Source organism: Struthio camelus, chromosome 7 (assembly GCF_040807025.1).
Source record: "Struthio camelus isolate bStrCam1 chromosome 7, bStrCam1.hap1, whole genome shotgun sequence".
Taxonomy (NCBI): Eukaryota; Metazoa; Chordata; class Aves; order Struthioniformes; family Struthionidae; genus Struthio; species Struthio camelus.
The window spans coordinates 29,988,854-30,008,843 of NC_090948.1; the positions used below are offsets into that span (position 1 = coordinate 29,988,854).

The window sequence follows — 19,990 nt, forward strand, 5'->3', positions numbered from 1 at the left end:
TGCATGGTAAACACTTCATAACAAAGCTAATGGATGAGTCTGGCATAAGTTTTGTTTTGTACTTCTGTTCTGGGATCGAGAGCTAAGAAAATCTCTTAATTTCTTTTTTAAGGAATACAGTAGATGTAATACTATCCTTCTCAAGCAGGCTTTTCTTCATGAGGATGTGAATGACATTAGTCCTTTGGGCCCTGGGTGCAATATGTAAAAAAAAAAAAAAAGTCATAGTAGGTATTTGCAATGTTTTTCTCCATAACTCATGGAAGAAACTGCACCTGTCCATATGCTTAGCTTCATGCTGGATTTTCTTTACATTCTCCACCCATACTTTCAAAAAATAAGCTTGCCCTCTGTAATCTGAAAGAAAAATCAGGCAAAAACTTACTTTAAAATATACTGAGAAAATTAGAAAAGCATGGGAAGTATGACAGCAACAGTGGTGATGATAATATCTAGCTCTTATTTAGTGCTTTTAATCGGCAGATCTCAGTTCACTTCACAAGGAGGGAAGTATTTGTAAATACAATTTCCAGTACTGTATATGGGAGTTAGGTAGCTTTCAGTGGACCTACCCTTGGGATTTCCTGTGTATGTTTTTTTTGTTTTGTTTTATTTGAATAACTTAAGTTCAGTGTGATCTCTCAGTGAGATACCAGTGCAGTATGTGTTCAGTACGGAGTGATTTGCTCACCAGCTTACATGCGTTTCTCAATCCCTGGAATTTGTATGGTTGTAGCAGAGCTTGCATGCGATATTGTAGAGGGCTTTGAACTGACTTCTGTTTCTCCTGCAGATAAAAGTGAAGGCCTAAAATAGCAGTATGCACTGAGAGATTTGGTGTCAAACAATCATTTATTTGAAGACTAAATGAAGCTTTTAAAGAGGCATCCTTTTCTCCCTCGTTTGCAGGACTCATAACCCAAAAGCAGGCCCTGCTCATGGGGCGTTTTACATTTATTACATTTATTTAGTTGGGTCCTTTTCTTTCTTTTATATACAGAATACTTTTACCCCTTGAACAACTCATTGATGATTGAGCTGACAAGGAGGTGTTGCTCTGAAATGCTGTCTAGGTAAAGCTATCAAACTGGATGGTAGTATGAGCTATAGTCCATGTTCGTACAGCAGGGAAGAAACACACTGCACCATATGTGTCTTTTCTTTTTTTTTTTTTTTTAATTCTGCCATTATTTTAAAAAGCAGTGCCCCACATGTCAGTCATCTCTTTTATCAAGGTATTTGACAATAAGCCTTCATAGAATAAGAACTGAAGTAACATAATCCAAAAGGTCACAGACTGGGAACTCCTCACAACCTGTCATGGGAGGAAATTTTTTTCATTCATTTGTGTTAGAGCTAATATATCTGGTTTCTCAGGCATGAGGGAAAAAGGGAAAAAACCTAGGTTGTGAACATTGTTGTTTATCCAGATGCTTAGAAATGAGCAGTCATATCTCCTCAAATTATGAAACTGAATCAAACATAATTATGTATTTTGAAAATGCTACCTTTGGGTTCTGTGCCTTCTAGACTAAACTTGTACCACATTTTCATGTTTTTCTCAGCAATCTTGAGAGTTATAAGCCTACCATTTAAAAAGATAACAGCAATTCCTACGCACACTCTTTTTTTCTTGGTTTTGGCGCTTTCATTGAAACACTTAGCATCACCAGAACTGGAGAACTTAGTAGCAATATTTTTGTGTAAATTGATGTCCTTCTCTCCTCTGTCCCTGCTCTGTTCCTTCTAAAATATTAGACTAGTTTGGCAATATAGCACGGTGAAGGATGATAATGTGAATTGTGATATCAGGTAAGTCTACTTAAATGTCTCTAAAAACAGAATGACAGCTTGGTCAGTACAAAAGCAGAAATGAGTGTAACAGTTGGAGAATTGCATTGACCAGGTAAATTTCAAAAAGAGAAACTGATTTTCTTCTCCACATCACGTGAGCCTCTGCGGGGGCAGAAGGATTCTGCTCTGAAATCTCTGTACCCTTTCTGTGCTCTCACTTTTTCAGTTGTGACAGTATCCCAGCCATACTTCTGTCAAAAAGTATTCTTCCAGTTTTTGTCATCTTGAGGTTAATCCCCCAGCTTCCTCACGATACTGTCTGGAACCACCTTTTAGGTACTGTTGCATACAAACGTTATGATGAACATCATCCCAGTTCCTGGAAAGGGTCTGTTCAGTGAGTTTGCTTTGCTGTGTCCCTGATACTTCCAGAGGCTGTCGCGTTCGCCTCCTAGGTGGCAAGCAAAGGCTAAAATCTAGATTGCTGGAAGGCATAGCTGCACTAGATGTTCCTGTGCAGCGATTTGAGATAAGTCTTGGCTTATTCCAAGACTAAATGGAAGACTGAAATTTCCTGAAGTTTGGACTTGGCCAGTTTTGATGTCTGAGCAGAATCCATTACAGTTAGCAGGAGTAATATTATGGAGAAAGGAGTTCAGAGGCGCTCTGGAATTTCAGCTCAAGCTCCTCTCTAACTAGTAAGTTCATAACAGAAAATTAGTACTCTACATAAATATTAATGAAAATGAATTAAATAGGATTTTCCATTTTCACCATCTAATTTTAGGTCTCACTTCCAAAATACATGTTTTTCCTGGTTTCTAAACTTTGAATTAATGTGATGTAGAAGACTGTATGTCATCCCTTGTGCATCTTATTTACCTTGTTGCTCCATCTTCCCTTGTCAGCACTTACAGAACCCTGCAAACTTCCATAATGCAGCTACAGAGCTCCTGGACTGGTGTGGGGACCCCAGAGCCTTCCAGAGACCATTTGAGCAGAGCCTGATGGGTTGTTTGACGGTATGTCCGTTCCTTCTGTGCTGGTGATTCTTATCCTCTGTTTTAATACCGTATGCTGTCTGTCGAACTAGATTCTCAGTGCCTGCCTTTTGTGGATTTCTTATTTTTTTTCTTAAACGCATAAAGCCAGCTGAACAAGAACATGAAGAACAACTGTTTATTTGATTCCATTATTTAGCATGAAGCAATATGCGGGAACAAGAAGTTGACTCATAAAAGGGAAACACATTTTTATAGTTAGATTAGTTGTAGATGCACAAATTAGGTTACTTGATATGCACACACGATATCTCTTTTCGTTGTTTGACATTGCCAAGGGAGTGGTCTTCACATTCAATTAACAGACTTTTCAGGCATTTATTTTCTTTTGCCCATTTTTCTGGATGGGTTTGGAGAGCTACTTGCCTTCTATGTTAAGCGTGCTGCAGTTTCAGCTGAGTAGTGTTTCTGACATGCCCCTTGGCTTAGTTTGTTGCAAATATTGACTACAAGTTTAATCCTGCTATTTTAATTTCAACAGTTTATAGACTTCAGTGCTTTTCCTTTCATTCTGTATAAGACCACCGTAATTCCTAAAGCAACTTCATTATAAAGCATTGAAAATATATTTCAGTGTGTATGTAACAGTATTTTTTTTGTTTTGCAAGTCTGTTTCCTGTGCTCCCAGCAGCAGGATACAGTCCAGAATTGTTACCTACAGTCAAGAGTTGAGAAGAATTAAACTCTCTCTAAAGTAGGAGTGTTCAAAAGCTTTACTGCAGTTTGCAGGACAAGTTGATATAAATAAGTAGTCACGAAGGAGATAACAGCTGACAAGTGGTTAACGAAGAGATCACCTGAGTACCACAGCTGTGTTAGCAACACCTGCTGTGAAGGGGGAAGCGCGTGGGTCACTTTCACGTCCGAGGCAACTGGCGTGTATGAAACAGGCGCTGAGACTGGGGTTTAGTTGCAGGAATCCAAATGTTAAGGAATGGCTCCATCTTAGTGTGTTCAAGTGTATAACATCTCTGATTTCTATGTCAAAAAGTTAGAATAAATCCAGTGATATATAAGGAGGCATGTATCGTTCTCCCAGGTACTAAACATTTTAAGGCAAATTAGAAATCTTACTGTAGACCAAAGATACAGTAGTCAAAGATTCTATTTAAAGTATAAGTTATCTTCAATAAGTAACCTCAATCAGTAAAAAGTGTACATAGGATCTGATGTAACCATAAATACATTTTATGTGTACTTTTTTTTTTTGAGTTAGCTATACTTAACTTCTGATGTTAGCATTTGGGAAAGGAGACAAAGTGAATTCAAGTATATGTGGGCAACCTATGCCCAGTAATTCTCTGCAGATCTCTGCTAGAATGTTGTAAATCTGACCTGCAGCTTCCTTGCTATTTAAATCTTTTCTTTCTACAAAAGCAGACCTCCAGTCCTTTCTAAGTGCAGGGTCAAAGTAAGGTCTTGACTGCTAGTGATTCATTGTGTTCACGGGGCATCGGGAAAGAGAGAAGAAAATGCTCGATGAAAAACAGAGAGGTAAAATGCACAATATCTTGTTAGTGGAGTTTCTTGAGATGAAACTACTATCTTTTTTCTGACGAGAAAGAGAAAAAAATCTTTATTATCTAAGAACTGTTAGCACTTGAACAGCATATATTGCTTTGCTTCATATTCCTCGCTCAAATACGCGTAAGGTGGGGTGAAATTCCCTTTCCCAGACTTTTTACAGAAGAGAGCGCTATCTGCATGTAGGGCTGACTGTCAGCAGCATCCTGTCATACGCTGTAATCTCATTATGTTCCTAACAAGAAAGAAACACAGAAACTTACACTGTTGGCTTGTTTTGTGTTAAGTAAGTACATAGGATTTGCAGAGTGCATATAAATTGAAAAGGACTGTAAGTTTCCTATTCCTAGTATTAAAATCCTTCTAATGAAGATATTCTTTCATGTCTGTCTTCCTGCTTCCCACTAAACGTGCTTTTCCGTGCGACTTTAGCTCCAGGTTGTGATAATTCCTGTTTTTTCATAATAACTAGCAGTACAGTGGGTGAGGTCTCCTTACACTGTAACGCTTTTTTTCAGTCTCTCTGAGCTTCCTCAGTTATAACTTCTTTTTGAATAATTTTCTTTTCCTTTTCAAAATTGAACACGGGTGGATGTTGAGGCTTGTTGTTTAGTCTTCTTCCAGGAAATGTATTTATCTACCTTAATTTAACAAACATGTTAGAACTTAAGTCCGGTTCCAGAGAAATCATTCAGAAAGTTGCAAATAAGTGAAAGGCAGCGGAAATATGGAAATATGGGAATATCATAAGTAATTTAACATTAGCTTGTTTTACTGCATGTTCTATACTATTAGGAGCCAATTTTTCTTAGCGTTAACAATGTTTATCAATGCTCTTCTTTGTGAGGATTATACTAAAAGAGAAAGAAAACTGAAAGATCAGTGAAAGTCTATTCAACCACTCAAGCAAGATTATAGTTTTGTTTTGTCATTCCTTAAAATGCCTTTCAAAAACAAGTTGCCTTAAAACTTCCCTAATTCTGGGATATGCTTTTTAAGGCAAGTAGCCTCTACCGTCAGTGTATCATTTGCAGTGCGTGGATTCCTAAAGGTAAGTGCATTAAGTCCGAAAATTCTACAGGTACTAAAAACACTTGCTTATAAGGCCCCTCCTCAGCAGTGTACAAAAGGATTTTTTTCTTTTATGACATTCTGTTCTCTCAGCTATCTGAACGAGGAAAAAGCTGTATACCAAACTGTTCCTGGAACCATAAAAGGATATGAAGTCATCATATTCTACTAGAGCGTAACTTGGTATATACTAATCCAAATTGAAATTAATGTCATGATTGCAGAAGGGCAAACTCTTTCAAGAATGAACAAATCATCCATTCACTTGCTGCAAAGTTTAAACGCACCAGATGTAATGAACGAACACCCAGACAGATCTCTGTTGTATTAAGAATAACCAATTTAGTGGTAGCTCTGCAGGGATAGCAGGTGTTTTTTTGGTCTCATTGCAGTCATGTCTATAAAATTTTTGCAACAATTAAGCAATTAGAATTAATCTTGTTATTACAAAGAAAAGAAGCCTCTTAAAACTTTGTAACTGTGGTTTGTCCCAAGAAGGGTTCTTGAGAAGTAGTTCTGCTTATACTGCACGTCGTCTTCATGTCTGCATTCTCAGTAATTTTCTGATTTACTTTTTATCAACAGTAACTTTGTATTCCTATTGCTAGTCTGGCAGAACCTGAAGGGATGCAGAGGAAAGATTTTATAATCGTTCTGTTTGGGAATCAGCAGCAAGGCTTCCAGCTTTGCTTATGGAATCACTATTTTTGATAACAATGTACAGAATAAGCTGCTAACAGAAGGTTTTCCATGTTCAAATTGTGACGCCAGTGCTTATGGAAATCTCGGGGACTTCTAAATGTCATCAGTCAGCTAGCTAGAGGGCAGGGGTTAACAGCCACACTTTCCCAGTATTCATTTTTCCTCAATGATTTTTTTTCTCTTTTTCAGGAAAATAAGTATGAACAGTGTCCATACTGACTTCTAGCAGTAGATAATCATTTTTATATATCAGCTGTGCTTTGTATTATTGGAGTTAAATTTGCTACTGTAGGCTCCAGTGACAATGTATTCAGGATAGTAGGTATGGTTTTCTGGTCTCAAGAACAAACGCAGAATTTGGCACAGCAGCTGAAGTTTTGCCAGAAAGGTAAAGGGACGGGTCTTTTTTGGAGACTGTAAACGGGCTATGTTTAGCTAGTTAAATACCTTTTGTTGGTTGCATAGGATCCTTTAACTGATTCTTCCTTTGGATAGAAAATAAGTTTAGCTTGTGATAAAGAACTTAGGCTGATGCTGCCAAGGCCTATGAATAAAACTGGAATAATTCTGGGCAGTGTAAACAGTTGCAAGAGAAAAGGCTTAGGGTACGTGGGTAAATTTGTGATATCCCTGTGCTATAAAAATAAACTACTTTTTCGTGAAGTAAGCCCCAAAATCTGTGCTGCTTTTGGCAAAAATGTGTGTGACTCCAAGTGTGTTACCATCATGTTCAAACAGTTCTGCGGGACTCTAATTCTAGAGCTTACGATTTTTATGCTTGTGCATTAGAGAAAATGACCAAAGTTAGTTGGTAATATAAAGAAACCCATTTAAACAGATAAATAAAAAGTCGAGGAGAGACGGGTAAGCTTTGAATGTTTTCTGTCTTGCAAGCTACAGGCTACAGAAAGAAGCCCTTAAAGAGTTTTGATGAAACACATATGAACAAATTATGTTTTTTCTCAGAGACAGTAAAGTCTCTCTTAATTTGCCAAGGAAAGTGAGCTGTTCTTTTTCAACGGTATTTTTTGTGAAGTCAGATAGGACTGTTGGTAGGCTGAAAATCAAATTATAATTGAAACCGTTGGTTCTATAAAACTTTGACATTGCAACAGATATGCTGTTCTTTAGTATGTGACTTTAACTCTTGCATAGTGTTACAGGGAGCTGATTAAAATAACCTCCACTTTCCAAAAAACCAAACATAGCCATATTTTTGTTGGAATTGAAACGGTTACTGACTCGAAGGTTCATAGTTTATAGAGGACTGTGGGATGGGATTATAGTATGATAAAGCTAAAATTCTTCTTGATAAATTTAAGAACATTTGTTATCTAAAAACGTGCTGCAAATGACATTACCTTACTGTCTTCTGAAAAAAACAGCTTAGGTTACTACAGATCAGTTCAAAAAAAAAAACACACACACACACAAAACCCCTAGTTTGGTTGGACAGGGTTGTCTCACTCCTTTCTGCCTATTCTCAGATCCGTTGTAGTCTCATCCCGTTGGTGTGCTCTTGCTGAACAGTTTGACATGTAAATGATCTTACTGAGAGCACAGCTATCTTTTTCTGTCTGCTCTGCAGCAAAAATGGGAACGAGGGGACAGCTGAGACCGTTGGACAGGTTTGCAGACTTGCCTTCTGCTGCTTTCAGTGGAGAACAGCAGAGGCACGGTTTTGTTCCCTTACCACAGTTCAGCATGAGAGATCGCAGAGTTCGTAGTTCTGTAGGGTGGGCAGCAAGTGTGAAAAGGAGATAAAAGCGTGAGAGAAGCATAGCTGTGTGCAGTTACTTTGTAACTGCACCTAGGGGTTTTGTCTGAGAAATGACAACTGAACACCACAGTGGGCAGTAGGAGGAAATTAGGTGAGCAGGATGTGCTTACCTGAGTTGGTTGCTAGTCCAAGAACTGAAATTAATAGAACTACTGTCAAAAATGGGATCTTGGACCACAGTGGTTAGGACCTGGCTTTCTCCTTTCATCTGGAAGATGGCACTTCCTGTGGCAGTTTGCCCACAAAATGCTGTGTTGAGATACTCATTAAAAACACTTTTTTTTTTTTTCTTTTACTACCTTGATGCTCTAGAAGATTTTCTCCCTGAATGTTGAGCCTATCTCAGTGGTGAGATGTGGATAATTTAGAGCATGTTTGTTTAAGAAATGTTGCTTATTAAATAAATAAATAAAAACTCCCACCCAAAGCTGTAGTCAAAGTTGTACTGCATCTGAATTTCATGGATTTCATTCACATCTTTTATGTTGCTTATAGCTTTTACTGGATCTCTGTACTACTGAAAAAAGTTGCTGAAATAAGCCTCTGTGTTAAAATGTAAAAGGTATCTGCTGTAGGTTCCTTTTAGTGGCGGTGATACGTGGTACAATAACCTTTTCAATTTCATTTCTCCCTGGAAAATCTTTGGATTAAGGTTGAGGTTTTTTTCAGGTCATTTTAAGAACAAAAAAGCTGTTGTCATTTTCATAATATAGAAACCTGTTTTCATTCACCAAATATGCAATTTAAAAATAATAATTAAAAAAAAAAAAAGACAAGACCCGTATCTTTAAATAAGGCCAATTTCCCAAAACAGGATGCTTCGGACAGCAAAAGCAGCAAAGCCGAGCTACTGCGTTCACAAGGTATCCGCTGCTAAATTGAATTCATGCCTGGCTAAGTTCGTTCTGTTTAACGCAGGAAAGTATGTAATCAAAAATCACCATGTGACATTTCAAAAATCAGATTTCAAATCGGGTTAGGATCAGAATCAGAGTAATTACAGGTGGAAGAGTTAGTTCTTTACATCTACACCCATAAAATGACAAGATGCAGCTGCCTACTAGAGTCGCAGAAATGTTGTATTTCGTCTTTGTGTCTAAGACTTCCAGAGCAAAAAGTTTGTGGCCGAAATTCTGCTTCTCCATGCATTTGTAAAACACACATTTTTATGTGCTTGCAGTCGTGAACTTTCAGATCTGTGCAGCGCAGCACTTTGGAGCCGTGTACGTGCTGTACCGTGACAATACCGCCAGCAGAACGCTCTGCTTAAGAGCGACTACTAGTGCTGCCAAATATCTCGGTGTTACGGGCTGTCATGTGACCTCATGATGTCCTGCAGCCCCCTCCCCCCCACTTTTTTGGGAGTAATTTCATTGCTGGAGACATGGGATATTTTACAGCTTCAAAATATTTGTTTCAGATGTGTTGCTCTGCTAATTAAAATGCTTTTGGTATTTCTGTATCACTTTCCTCACGTGATGACGCTGTGTTTCATCCGTAGCGTTGTTCAAAGGCCGCCAGGCCTCAGGTGGCAGCAGTATTGCAGTGAGCCCACTGGTTAGCTGGCCTACTTAAAGCAAAGTCCCTGCTTTTCTCCCTCTGGAAGAAAATTTCAGATGGAGGGGTTGGAGTAGAGGGACCTCCCTTCCCTGTGTTTATTGTTGTTTGAGTCGTAGAGAGGAGAGGAAGAGGAAGTATAGGAAGGGATGTCCTTATTTTGCGCGGTTCACTCCGCTGCTTCGGGAACAGCATCAAAGAAAGAATCAGGTAGCAAGGAGAGTAGTTCATGTAATTCGGAAATATGGCCCTTATCCACCTAATGGGTTGGAAATACATATTAAGAAAACCGTAGTTGGATTGTAAGGCCTCTGTAGGGTCTTTTACATTCACAGAACATACCTGATGTCTGTTTTCAAGCTCCGAAAGTAAGAATTTTGTTAATGACATCTAACTTAACTCGCCTGCTGTGGTTGTTGGTACTGTTGAGGCAGCCCTTCTGCGCCTGGAAGGCAAGAATCTCGTCAAACCAGGACTTCGGATCACAAAGATACCTTCTTCCCTTTCCCTTTTTTTTCTGTTTGAAGCAAATCACTATTCATGTTGCAAAGTTCCTCAATTTGCTTCCTGTTTATCTGATCTTTGTGTGTTACTGAGGGGGAAAAATTACCATCTACATAGCAGAATTCTAATTGCAAAATTTCTGCTGTAGTCTTCAAACTGCATTCAGATAATTTCAAGTGTGCACAAGTGGCTGAACACAGAGCTGTCTGAACTAGCAATCAGCTGGCATTTTTAGGTTTTGAGCAGCCAGCAAATTGAATTGGGAAAATTCATTCTGATGCCAGCAGGGGGGGATGCTCTTGACTGCTGCTAGTTAGGAGATTCATTGAAAGTGCAACATAATGGGAAGGGAGTTTTGTAATAAGCAGTCATATAGCTCTCTTGATTAGCAGGCCTGTTAGGTTAAGAGGTACATTGTTCCAGTACTTCGCGGTGTGCTGACAAGAAGGGCAGGGAATTTCAGCTTGCCAGAGTGGAGTTCCTTAGCATTGAGGAGAAAAAAAAACTGTTGCAGTTAATTTCAGCCATGAGAAAATAAGTCAGTAGCTGAATTTCTGTGCTTTTCTCATTATTAAAACCTAGCCCTCATAATTTTTCCCCTCGCTGTCAACGACCGTGAGAGCGCGGTCGTCTGGAACTCAGCGGTGCTGTGTCCCAGTTGGTGGGTGCGACGTTTCGGTTGGGAGTGCAGTGTTGTTCAGGTTAAAGGTTTCAAAGGTTTTAGGTAATTAGATTTTCTTACTGGCAGTTGCCATTGTTGTAAGTGTGTTTGCAAGTACGGTATACTTATTTTAAATCACAACCTGAAATTGTGGCCGTTACCATATCTAAATTAAAATAAAAGCGAGTTATTCACTAGTTATTCACTAGTTTATATAGGGATTAGATGAGATTTTTAAGTTGTGTTGTAAAATAACATAGAGAAGTATTAAGTGTTGAACCTTGGGCTGGCCAGGCAACTCTCTCAAACTTCTATAAAGGATGATCATTTCAGTTTATCACTGGCAAGTACACCTTTCTTAAAATAAGTAAATAAAAAGCTACTTTTCAAATGACTTTTTTGGCTTATGCCTTTAGGCTGACTAAGATACATGCTTACAGTGTTGCAAAATGAAGTCATATTTGAACACAGGGTGCCACCTGTGTGTCGTCTGAACGTGCTGCCCATTTGCTGAACTGGAGTTAGCAGTTAGTGAAAGCCTGGGTATGTTTGCAGCTAGTGTCAGATCACTTAACCGTGATCAGACGTTGAATCGATAGTTGAAACCATGTTGATCTGATTCAGTCTGATCAGCACAGTTACCTGAGTAAGCTCTGAATCACAGTAGGTTTCAAACTTGGGCAAGCTCTGGGGATAGGGTTCAGACTGGGTTGGGTTGCTCCCCTCCACACAGGGTGTTTGAAATCACTGGAATGGACCTGAGGGATCATCTTGTCAACTCTTTTTCCATAAACTGGAATGTCTTACAGATATTTTCTAATCTATTAAAAAAAGAAAATCCAGGAATTGGTAGATAGCCTGTTCTAGTGATTGAGGATTTTTAATATATAGAAATTTTTACCAGTATTTATCTTCATTCTCTTTTTGTTTACTGAACGGATGGATTCTTGTTCTGCGTTGTATGCATATAAAGAAGAAAGGATTCACATCACATTTAAGAAAAGTTTTTGTACATCATCATCTCTCTTCTCCATTTTCTCTTCTTAGATTAAGGTTTATTTTCAAAACTTCCTATCCTTATTGTTGACCCCCGAACTCTTTTCTTCAGTATATCTTCCCAGCCGGTTATCCCTAATTTTCTCTTTGGCCATTTGGTTTTCTTTTCATACCTGTAGTATTTCATATGTGTCTTTGGCCTGGTTTTTGGGACATTTTTCCGGATTATCAAGATTATTTTGAACTGTGACCCAGCCCTCTAAAATGTCAGCAGACTCTTCTGCTTGTTACCGTCTGGCAACTTTGCAAGTTGCGCTATTTCCTCGTCCGAGGCACTACTGAGTGCATTGAAATGAGCTGCATCCAGGGCAAGCTGTGATTTGACAGCAGATTATTAATCGATCCTCTGAGTGAAGTTTAGCCTAATGTCATCTAGGCTATGTTCCTGACTGTTAAGATAGTGTTATATATGACAAAGTCAAAAGGCATATTAGAGTTAAGATATGTTACATCTACTATTTTCCTTATGTCTACAAGTCCACTTACCTTGCCAAAGAAAAAAATTACATTGTTATGGTAGATTCATGATGTTTTTCTGTATCTACTCAAAACATATTGGTTTACTCATATATTTTGTTTTCCGACTGGCTACCTGTAGTTTCTAAGATTCTCTCTTTTCATCCTATTAAAGACAGAGACTTGATTTGCCTTCTTTCTGTCCTCTGAGATCTCTGCCTTGAATGATTTCTTGAAGATAATCATTAACAGGTGCACGGTTTGCTTGGGCTAGTTCCTTTGAGGCGCTCTAAAGTAAATTTCATCAGGGTCTGCTGACTTGAACACGCTAAGTTTACCAAATGTCCTTCAGTTAGTTCTTTGCGATTTCTGGTCCGTGTTCCTTTGACGCAAGTTGTCATCTTGTTTCCGAGAATCTCAGTGTTTATGTAAAAGGATAAGAAGTCCCTAGCCTTCGAGTTCATGTGAGGAAAGCCTTCCGAGCAGGAAGAGATGGTGTAACTAGTGAGGCAACGTCTGTCTTAATTTGTAGGCAACCTGAAACAGCATCTTCAGAGGATATATCATCTGCTCTGTTCAATTTCCATTTTAAAGTAAAAGTAAGTTTTTAGCTGTTACAATTGTTAGAAAACATAATCTGTGGACCAAATACAATTAACGCAAAATGCACAGGTCTACAAAGAAACTGGAGATAAAAAGTGAACTGCCCTAGTCATATTGACCAAGGCAATCACAGAGGAGAGGTGTGTAAAATCCAAAGGCCAGAGGGGAGGAAAAGGGTCCAGAGAAAGCTCTTTTGAGCTCTGTTAGAACAGTTTCACCTGTACAAAGGCTCTTACTCTACTTAATGGAGCAGCTGGAAAAAAAGATTAGGTGGAACATGACTCTTGGCAAAATGGAAATTTTACTAAAAATGTCTATTTTTTTTTAGGCAGTCAAGGGGCTTTGTTGTTTTTCTTTGTGGAGAGGAAGGGTTTTTTTCAGATTTTCAATGGAAACTTTTTTTTGAATTCAGAATTGTTTAAAATAAAAAGGATTTGTAATTTGTTTTCTTTCACATTTTTGATGAAAAACTGAAGCAATAACATAATAGTTTGACTAGCTTACTTCCACAGACTCATAAATTCAGATTATGCTTTCTCTTGCTTAGTCTTCTACTTGCAGTGCTTACTGATGTATAACTTAACCAGTTATGAATTAGACTCTACCAGGACATTTCCCAGGCCATTGGGGTCTAGTCAGTGTCAGGACTGCTCTTCCTGGAATTCGTTTTTTCTCTCAGCCATGGCAAGATACAGAATTGTGTTTTCTTTAACTAGTTTAAAAAAGAAGAAAGAAGAAGAAAAGGGAACTGATGTCAAATGCGAGTACAGCTGATCAGGGCCTCAACCTGTCTGGTCTTAAACTGACCCAGACTTTCCCATCTATCTAGTAAAAACATTGTAATCATAGGTGGGCTTTCATGGTTTTATGAGTGTCTGTATTTCCTCAATTATCTTCAGGGGTTTTTTTTGTGTAATAAATCAAGATGCCAGTTCAGAGTCCCAACAGAGTATAATGCAATTTTTGTAAGTTATCCTGTATTCATTGATGAGCAAGCCTCTCTGCCTTCTTTCCTGTCCACTTTCAAAATAAATAGTTCAACAGTTATATACTTTGCATTCAAAACAGAAAATGGGAGGGCCCTTTCTCCTTTATTTTGCAGTCCCGAGCAGCACTCGTTGATGAGTTCTTGTGTGATGTTACAGTAGATGGTGCCTAAATGAGTTCCAATAGTGTTTACACATTAATGGGACTTTGCCCTCAGGAGCCTATAAGAAGATTTTTTTTTTTTCTTTAAGGAGCTTTCTGTCTATTCCCTGCCAGTCCCTTCCATAATGTGTACCTGTGAGTGGCTGAATTGTGGTGATAAGGGAAGTAGGAAGGGGGAACAACTAGATTGCCAAGTATGCAAGCGCCCTCCAGCTCTCATAGCAACCCAACAGTCTTCACTCCCATTGCTAACTTAGCATGAAATATGAAATATTTGGTTGTTCTGCTGTTGTTTTTTTATTGTTTTTTATTTTATGTATTTTTACAAGTTTGGACCCAGCATTTTAACAACCAGAACATTAACAGCTCTCAGCCTGTTACATGTAAAGGATTAAAAATTAATTTACCAAGTTGGGAATGTTTCATGATTTATCAAAAAATAATCACATCCTTTCTCCTAAATTATTTTGTCTTTCTATCTTAAACTTAGTCTATTTTAATTGTAAAAAGAAATACTAGATGGGTTCTAGGATTGTGTATTAGTATACTGATTATCATAAATCTCATTTGATTCCCCTAAAGTTTTCTATTGCTCAGTTTTGAGATAGTAGGGGGGCGGTCTAAAAAAAGTTAGAGTTAGGCACATGAATCTGTAATTTCTGAATTAGCAGAAACAATAGCAACAGCAAAAATCTGCCCACGAACCTTAAGCATTATCTGTGGTAATTCTTTCATAGAAAGAAATCAAGTTCTTCATTGTTATTTAGGGGAAGTGGATACTGGAAAACAGTTTGGAATAGTAAGATGCATGTTAGAGTGCTGAGTAGGCAGGACAGAACAGTGCATTTCATTACTGTTTGTAGGTTATCACAGATCTTGGTTCCTCACTGTTCTATACTGTAGCTTTTTGGGGCAGCCAGCGCTCAACACAGACAACTGCCCACTAATGTGGACTGCCATTAGTTTAGCAAGGGGATTTCAGAGGGAGACAGGGATGGAAAAAAGGATATTTATTTCTTGTACTGTAAGCTGTTTTGGATAGGGACTTTTATTTCATCCAAGGAAATGGATTTCTATTTCCACAGGAGTTCCTTGGCCACTATTTAAATGCAAAGCAATAATAGTAATATTAGGAATACGTGTTTTATCTGTGCCTCTGAGTTTGAAGTTGTCCTGTGCCGCTAGAAAGGCAACATAAAATCTCTGCCATGTATAATTGCCACGTAGTTTGCCAGAACGGTCACGATATTATGAATGCTGTGCAAATTTTTATGAAGATAAATTCTTGGCTGATAGCTGAGTCAGTGGCATGGAGAAACAGTTGATTGCCTTTCATCCTTAACCCTAGTCTTTGATTTGCCGAGATTGGCAAGTCCTACAAGGAATTTAGATTCCTTCTAGATTAGCTCCCACTTACCAGGAGAAGTCAAAAAAACTTCCTCCTCTCTTTAATGTATTTGGCAAATGCTTCCTGCACAGAGCTATTTATTCTGAAAGTATAGCAATGTGCTTCCCAATATCGTATTGTTGAAATGCAGCAACTGTGACACTGATCACAGCGTAGCAGAACACCGCACAGCAATGAGGAAAAGGGCATTTTAACCTAAAAGGCTGGGGCAGTGCTCTTAAGAACAGGACCAGGAACTGTTCGTGACAGAGACGTGCAAACTTAGGGGGCATCTCATCCCAAAGTCCAAATCCAATATTATGTATAATCTTTGTATACAGTCCTCTAATTTTATTTTTTTGAAGAAGGTTTGCCCCTCCAGCTTTCATGGAACTGACAGTGCTTTCTTCATGCAAGTGAAGTGGTCAAATAACCAGGTTACCAAAACAGATTCATGTGTTCGGTGTGCTATGCTTGCACTGGAAACTGTGGGAGAACGCCTCATACCCATGCATGTGCTGTGGATACTGCAGCAGCGGGTTGGGTCGCATAACAATAGGGCTGATAAGCAGGTTAATGTGACTGCAAGGAGCTCAAGTAACCCCTAATGAAGCTTTCTCTCTTTCCCTCTGCAGGTGGTTAGTCGAGTGGCAGCTCAGCAAGGATTTGACTTGGATCTTGGATACAGGCTACTGGCAGTATGTGCAGCCAACAGGGACAAATTCACTCCAAAATCAGCTGGTAGGAAAAGCCTTTTCTGGTGCCTCAGTGATTCTTGGAGGGTCATACTCTGAATAAATACTATCGACTACTATCTTACTTTCTTTAACAAAAGGTATTGTGTGGTACTAGTGCTGCAGATTTTAGTATTTCAATGGTATGCTGTTTTGAGGTTACATGACTTTGGGAATTTGGATTTTTCCAACTAGTGCTGTGTGTTGCCCTGTTTGATCTTACAGATGAAGTGTTACTCCCAGAAATACTGATAACCCGGATTTTCAGTAATCTTAAGGTGGGAATGAACATACTCAAGCCCCTCCATCTTGGTAAACTATCTTGCTGATTGATTTTCTGTCGTATGTCAGCCTCTCTAAATCTTTCACGTTCATTCTGCGATCCCCAATGCATCTGTTGCCAGATTTTTATTCCTTGGACTGCATATGTGTGCGCAGATAAGTATCACAGTTTCTCGTAGGTCTAGTCACTAGTTCTAGAATTTTGAGCCAAGAATAGGTGGCAATATTATTGATATAATATTAAGTAGCCATTTTTCCAGTATTCTATGCCCTTAATCTGTTACAGCGTTCTGACTGAACAGCAGTATTTGACCATGATGTATTGACATTGCTTTTCTGTATAGTAAAAGTGGAAAATGCACTTAAGGGTCTTTTTGCTTCTCACATGTTTTATTTAAGTAGAGCATTTAATTCTGGTGCTTCTTTTCTTAGCTGATGAATGTCAGCATAATATGCGCTAGCTTGGAAAAATGGGCAAATAACTGTTCCATTCCAGAATGGAGCATGGCTAACTTTTCTGCTTAGTACTAAACGGGTATGCAGTCCCAGTATTAGAACGTCAGAAAAGGTTGCCTTCTTCCAAAATAGTAATTTGTAGTCAGCTAATTGGGTCTTAATAATGTTTCTTTTCATGTTTGTTTTGTGTTTTTATCAGCCCCTTTCACTCGTGGCTACCTTTTGTTCCAAGTGCTCTAAGTAGTTCCTCATGCAAAACTGGCGTTCGTGTCATGGTATATTCACTGAGTTACTGATTTATCTTTTGTATTGCAAGGGATTATTAATTTTGGTAAAAGTCCAATAAATTGTTTTTTTTGGGGGGGGTGTGAAAACTGTGTGGATCGTAAAACATTCAGTGACGGGGCACAATCTCCTTTTTTTCTGAATTCATGCTAATTTTATCCCATAGTTAGCAATCAGATCTCTTCTTGGTTGTTTTTCTAAGGCTTGTCTAATGAGGATTTCCAACTATGAGTGCGTTAAGTGAGACACTGTAACTTTATTTCCTTTTTAAAATGTATCTATTAAAAGTCATCATAGCATCTCTCTTGCCAGTTCTTCCTGAAGTGAGTCTCCATGTGGGTGTTAATGGAGGTGACATTATTAGTCCTTGGATCTTTCATTGCATAATCCTTTCTCTCTGGGGGAGCGGGGCAGAGGTCTTGAAAACCTTTGGTCAACCATCACTTCCTGGAAAGCGCAATGTCAGTGCTTGATTTCTACAAGTAATTACTTTTTGCTAATTTGTTACTTTGGCTTTTTGTCTACACTTTACCCTAGCAATCTTTCCACTGTTGGTTGGTATTATACTTAGAAAGTTGATAATGAAATCTTGATTTATTCCCTCAGTATATTCTAAGAGCCTTATTTTCAGTCCTTTGCTCTGCTCCCTATTTCCCAGTTGCATGTACAGCCAATTATTTATTTCCAGGGATCTTAAATATATAGTTTCACAGCTATTTTAGTTTCACTGTGTACACACTTGTTCCCCTAGTTATTCTTGGATTTCCTCATGCCCATCCACATCATGTTTTTAAGTGTTCTTGTTGTCTGTATTGGTTAAGTGTTCATAATTATGGGCGTATCATAGCATGTTTTGGGATGCATAGAGCTCGCATAGAGCCCCAGCTCCAAAGATATTACGTTCACATGTGATTTGTGAGAGCTACAACAGTGAATGGACAGCTTGGAAGAGGGCAACACAAAAGTGAGGTCCTTTGAGACCATCCTGATTTTTCTAAAAGGATTAATTTCAATGTCTAAGTGCGTTATCATGTCACGATTTCTAAAGCAACAGTGGCTGTGCTTCCTTCTTCAGTTTTCATAAAAATGTTGAGATTATTTCTCCTTTTTTGTAGGGAGTCTGCATCATTGAAAGCTGCCTCTGTTGTTTGCTTAAGTTGTTGTCAGGAGTTCCTGCATATTTTGAGTAACTTTTTTCCCGTTATAGCTATGGAAAGGCACCCTCAACACTTCTTCCGATCACTTTTCCACAGAAGTCCCCTGATGCAGATTCCAAATAGTCTTATTTTTTAATGAATAAGTGCGTGTTGTTGTTTTTTCCCCTTTCTCTAGGCTGAAGAGTTGAGGAATTTACAATGGTTTGAGTCCCTTCCTCCAAATATGAAGTTAATGCTGCCAAAGCTCTAGAAATACTTTTAATACTTTTAATACTTTAGTGCCCTGGGTAGTACTTGTGGGTCCTGGTTAGTGCTTGCCAGAGGAGACTGGAGCCCAAGGGCAGAGCAGTTAGCCTTTGGCAACGGCTAGCTGCTGAACAGGCACAGCTGTACCATGAAACCGCACCCCTGGCTCATGTAATTGGCCCCAAGCTGTTTCATCCAAGTTGGCTTAAATGATTTGAGTGTTAGGAACCTGCTAACCCATCTCATTTAAGCTGAAGAGGTTAGGGAGTGATTACACGAGCAGCAGATGGCAGATCAGAGCAGCTGCTATTGTCCAGGGAAGGAGAGGAGAGATGAACAGCTGGAGCCAGGTGGGGTAGCAACCTTTTCAGCTGGCACAGCCTCAGCCAGAGGTCTGCCCATGAGCAGACCAAGAGCTGTCAGCTCCTTAGAGCACTTTCCATCCATTGCTGCTTAGTGTTGCTGAGATAGTATTGAAGTTGGGCTTTTATGTCTATCTCATTTTACTTGGCCAGTGAGATAGTTAACAGTTAGCTGATAAGAATCATTTTTGGAGAATGCCTTGAGGGGAGACCCATGTGGCATGACAAGTATTAAGTTGTTTGTCCTGTGTACTTTTAAATAGTAATGACGATTGAATGGCTGTGCCTTTTCCCTCTGCTTTCTGGTGTTTGTACCTGAAACAATAGCTGTGCCTCCTTTTATTGTTCTAGCCCATGCTGCTGCATCTGGGCTGCTGCCTCAGCAGGAGGTCAAGTACAGCATTCCCCACCCTGAAGACAAATGGCAAAGCCTTTAAAAACCGTGTATGTCTCTTTTGGTGCCAGCTGGTCCCCAGACGTTCCATGGCAAATTCCTTTGGCTTGTTGTGGCACCTTTAGGGAAGGGCACAGCAGGTTAGCTGCGTGCTCCTTTCCTCTCAAACTACAGCAACCTGAGTTGGTCTTAGTATATGAGGGCATGTGTGTTTGTGCATTCTTATTTTTCTTCCTTTTCCCTGCGTTGTTCTTTCAGAATAGTGCTTCCTTGGACCTCTGAACCTTTTATGAGCGTGAGATCTGCTGCTTTTATCGTTTCTGTACCAGATTTTAAGTTATTTGGTAGTGTTATTTTAAGGTCTGTTATTCAAGTAAAAAGGAGTTTACAGGTCAAAGTGTTTGTTTTTAAAAAAATTAGACAGGGAATAATTTTCTACACTGAAATATTTTTTAAATACTTTATCAAGCTACTGAACATTTTTTGTTGCTCTTGTAGCTACTTTTGCTTTTGTCAAGAGGCCAAGCTGAGGCCAGACAAGGGGACGACAGGATGAGATCATACAGGGAGCTTTGTCAGAAAAGGACAGTGGTTAGTGTCTGTATAAAGAGAGAGAGGGAGAAAGCAGCCCGAGGGCAGAACTGTACAGAAAAAGTACCTTAGCAGTCACTGAGAAACTACAGCAAACAAATGCTGTGATAGCCTGGATGGGCAGCTAAGTGTTAGATGTTTGATAGCAGAGATAGTAACCCCTTCTTTTTGATATAGT

General features: G+C 39.0%; 1 protein-coding gene across 14 annotated transcripts in view; it reads left to right on the forward strand.

Moving 5' to 3' along the window:
- Positions 1 to 19,990, forward strand: part of ZMIZ1 (zinc finger MIZ-type containing 1) — a 358,594-nt gene that overhangs the window by 208,575 nt on the left and 130,029 nt on the right. For all 14 annotated transcript variants that reach the window (XM_068950527.1, XM_068950537.1, XM_068950536.1 and 11 more), the window contains 2 exons: positions 2,703 to 2,816; positions 15,941 to 16,046. In XM_068950527.1, coding sequence (XP_068806628.1) covers positions 2,703 to 2,816; positions 15,941 to 16,046 — 220 coding nt within the window. The remainder of the gene's footprint in view (positions 1 to 2,702; positions 2,817 to 15,940; positions 16,047 to 19,990) is intronic.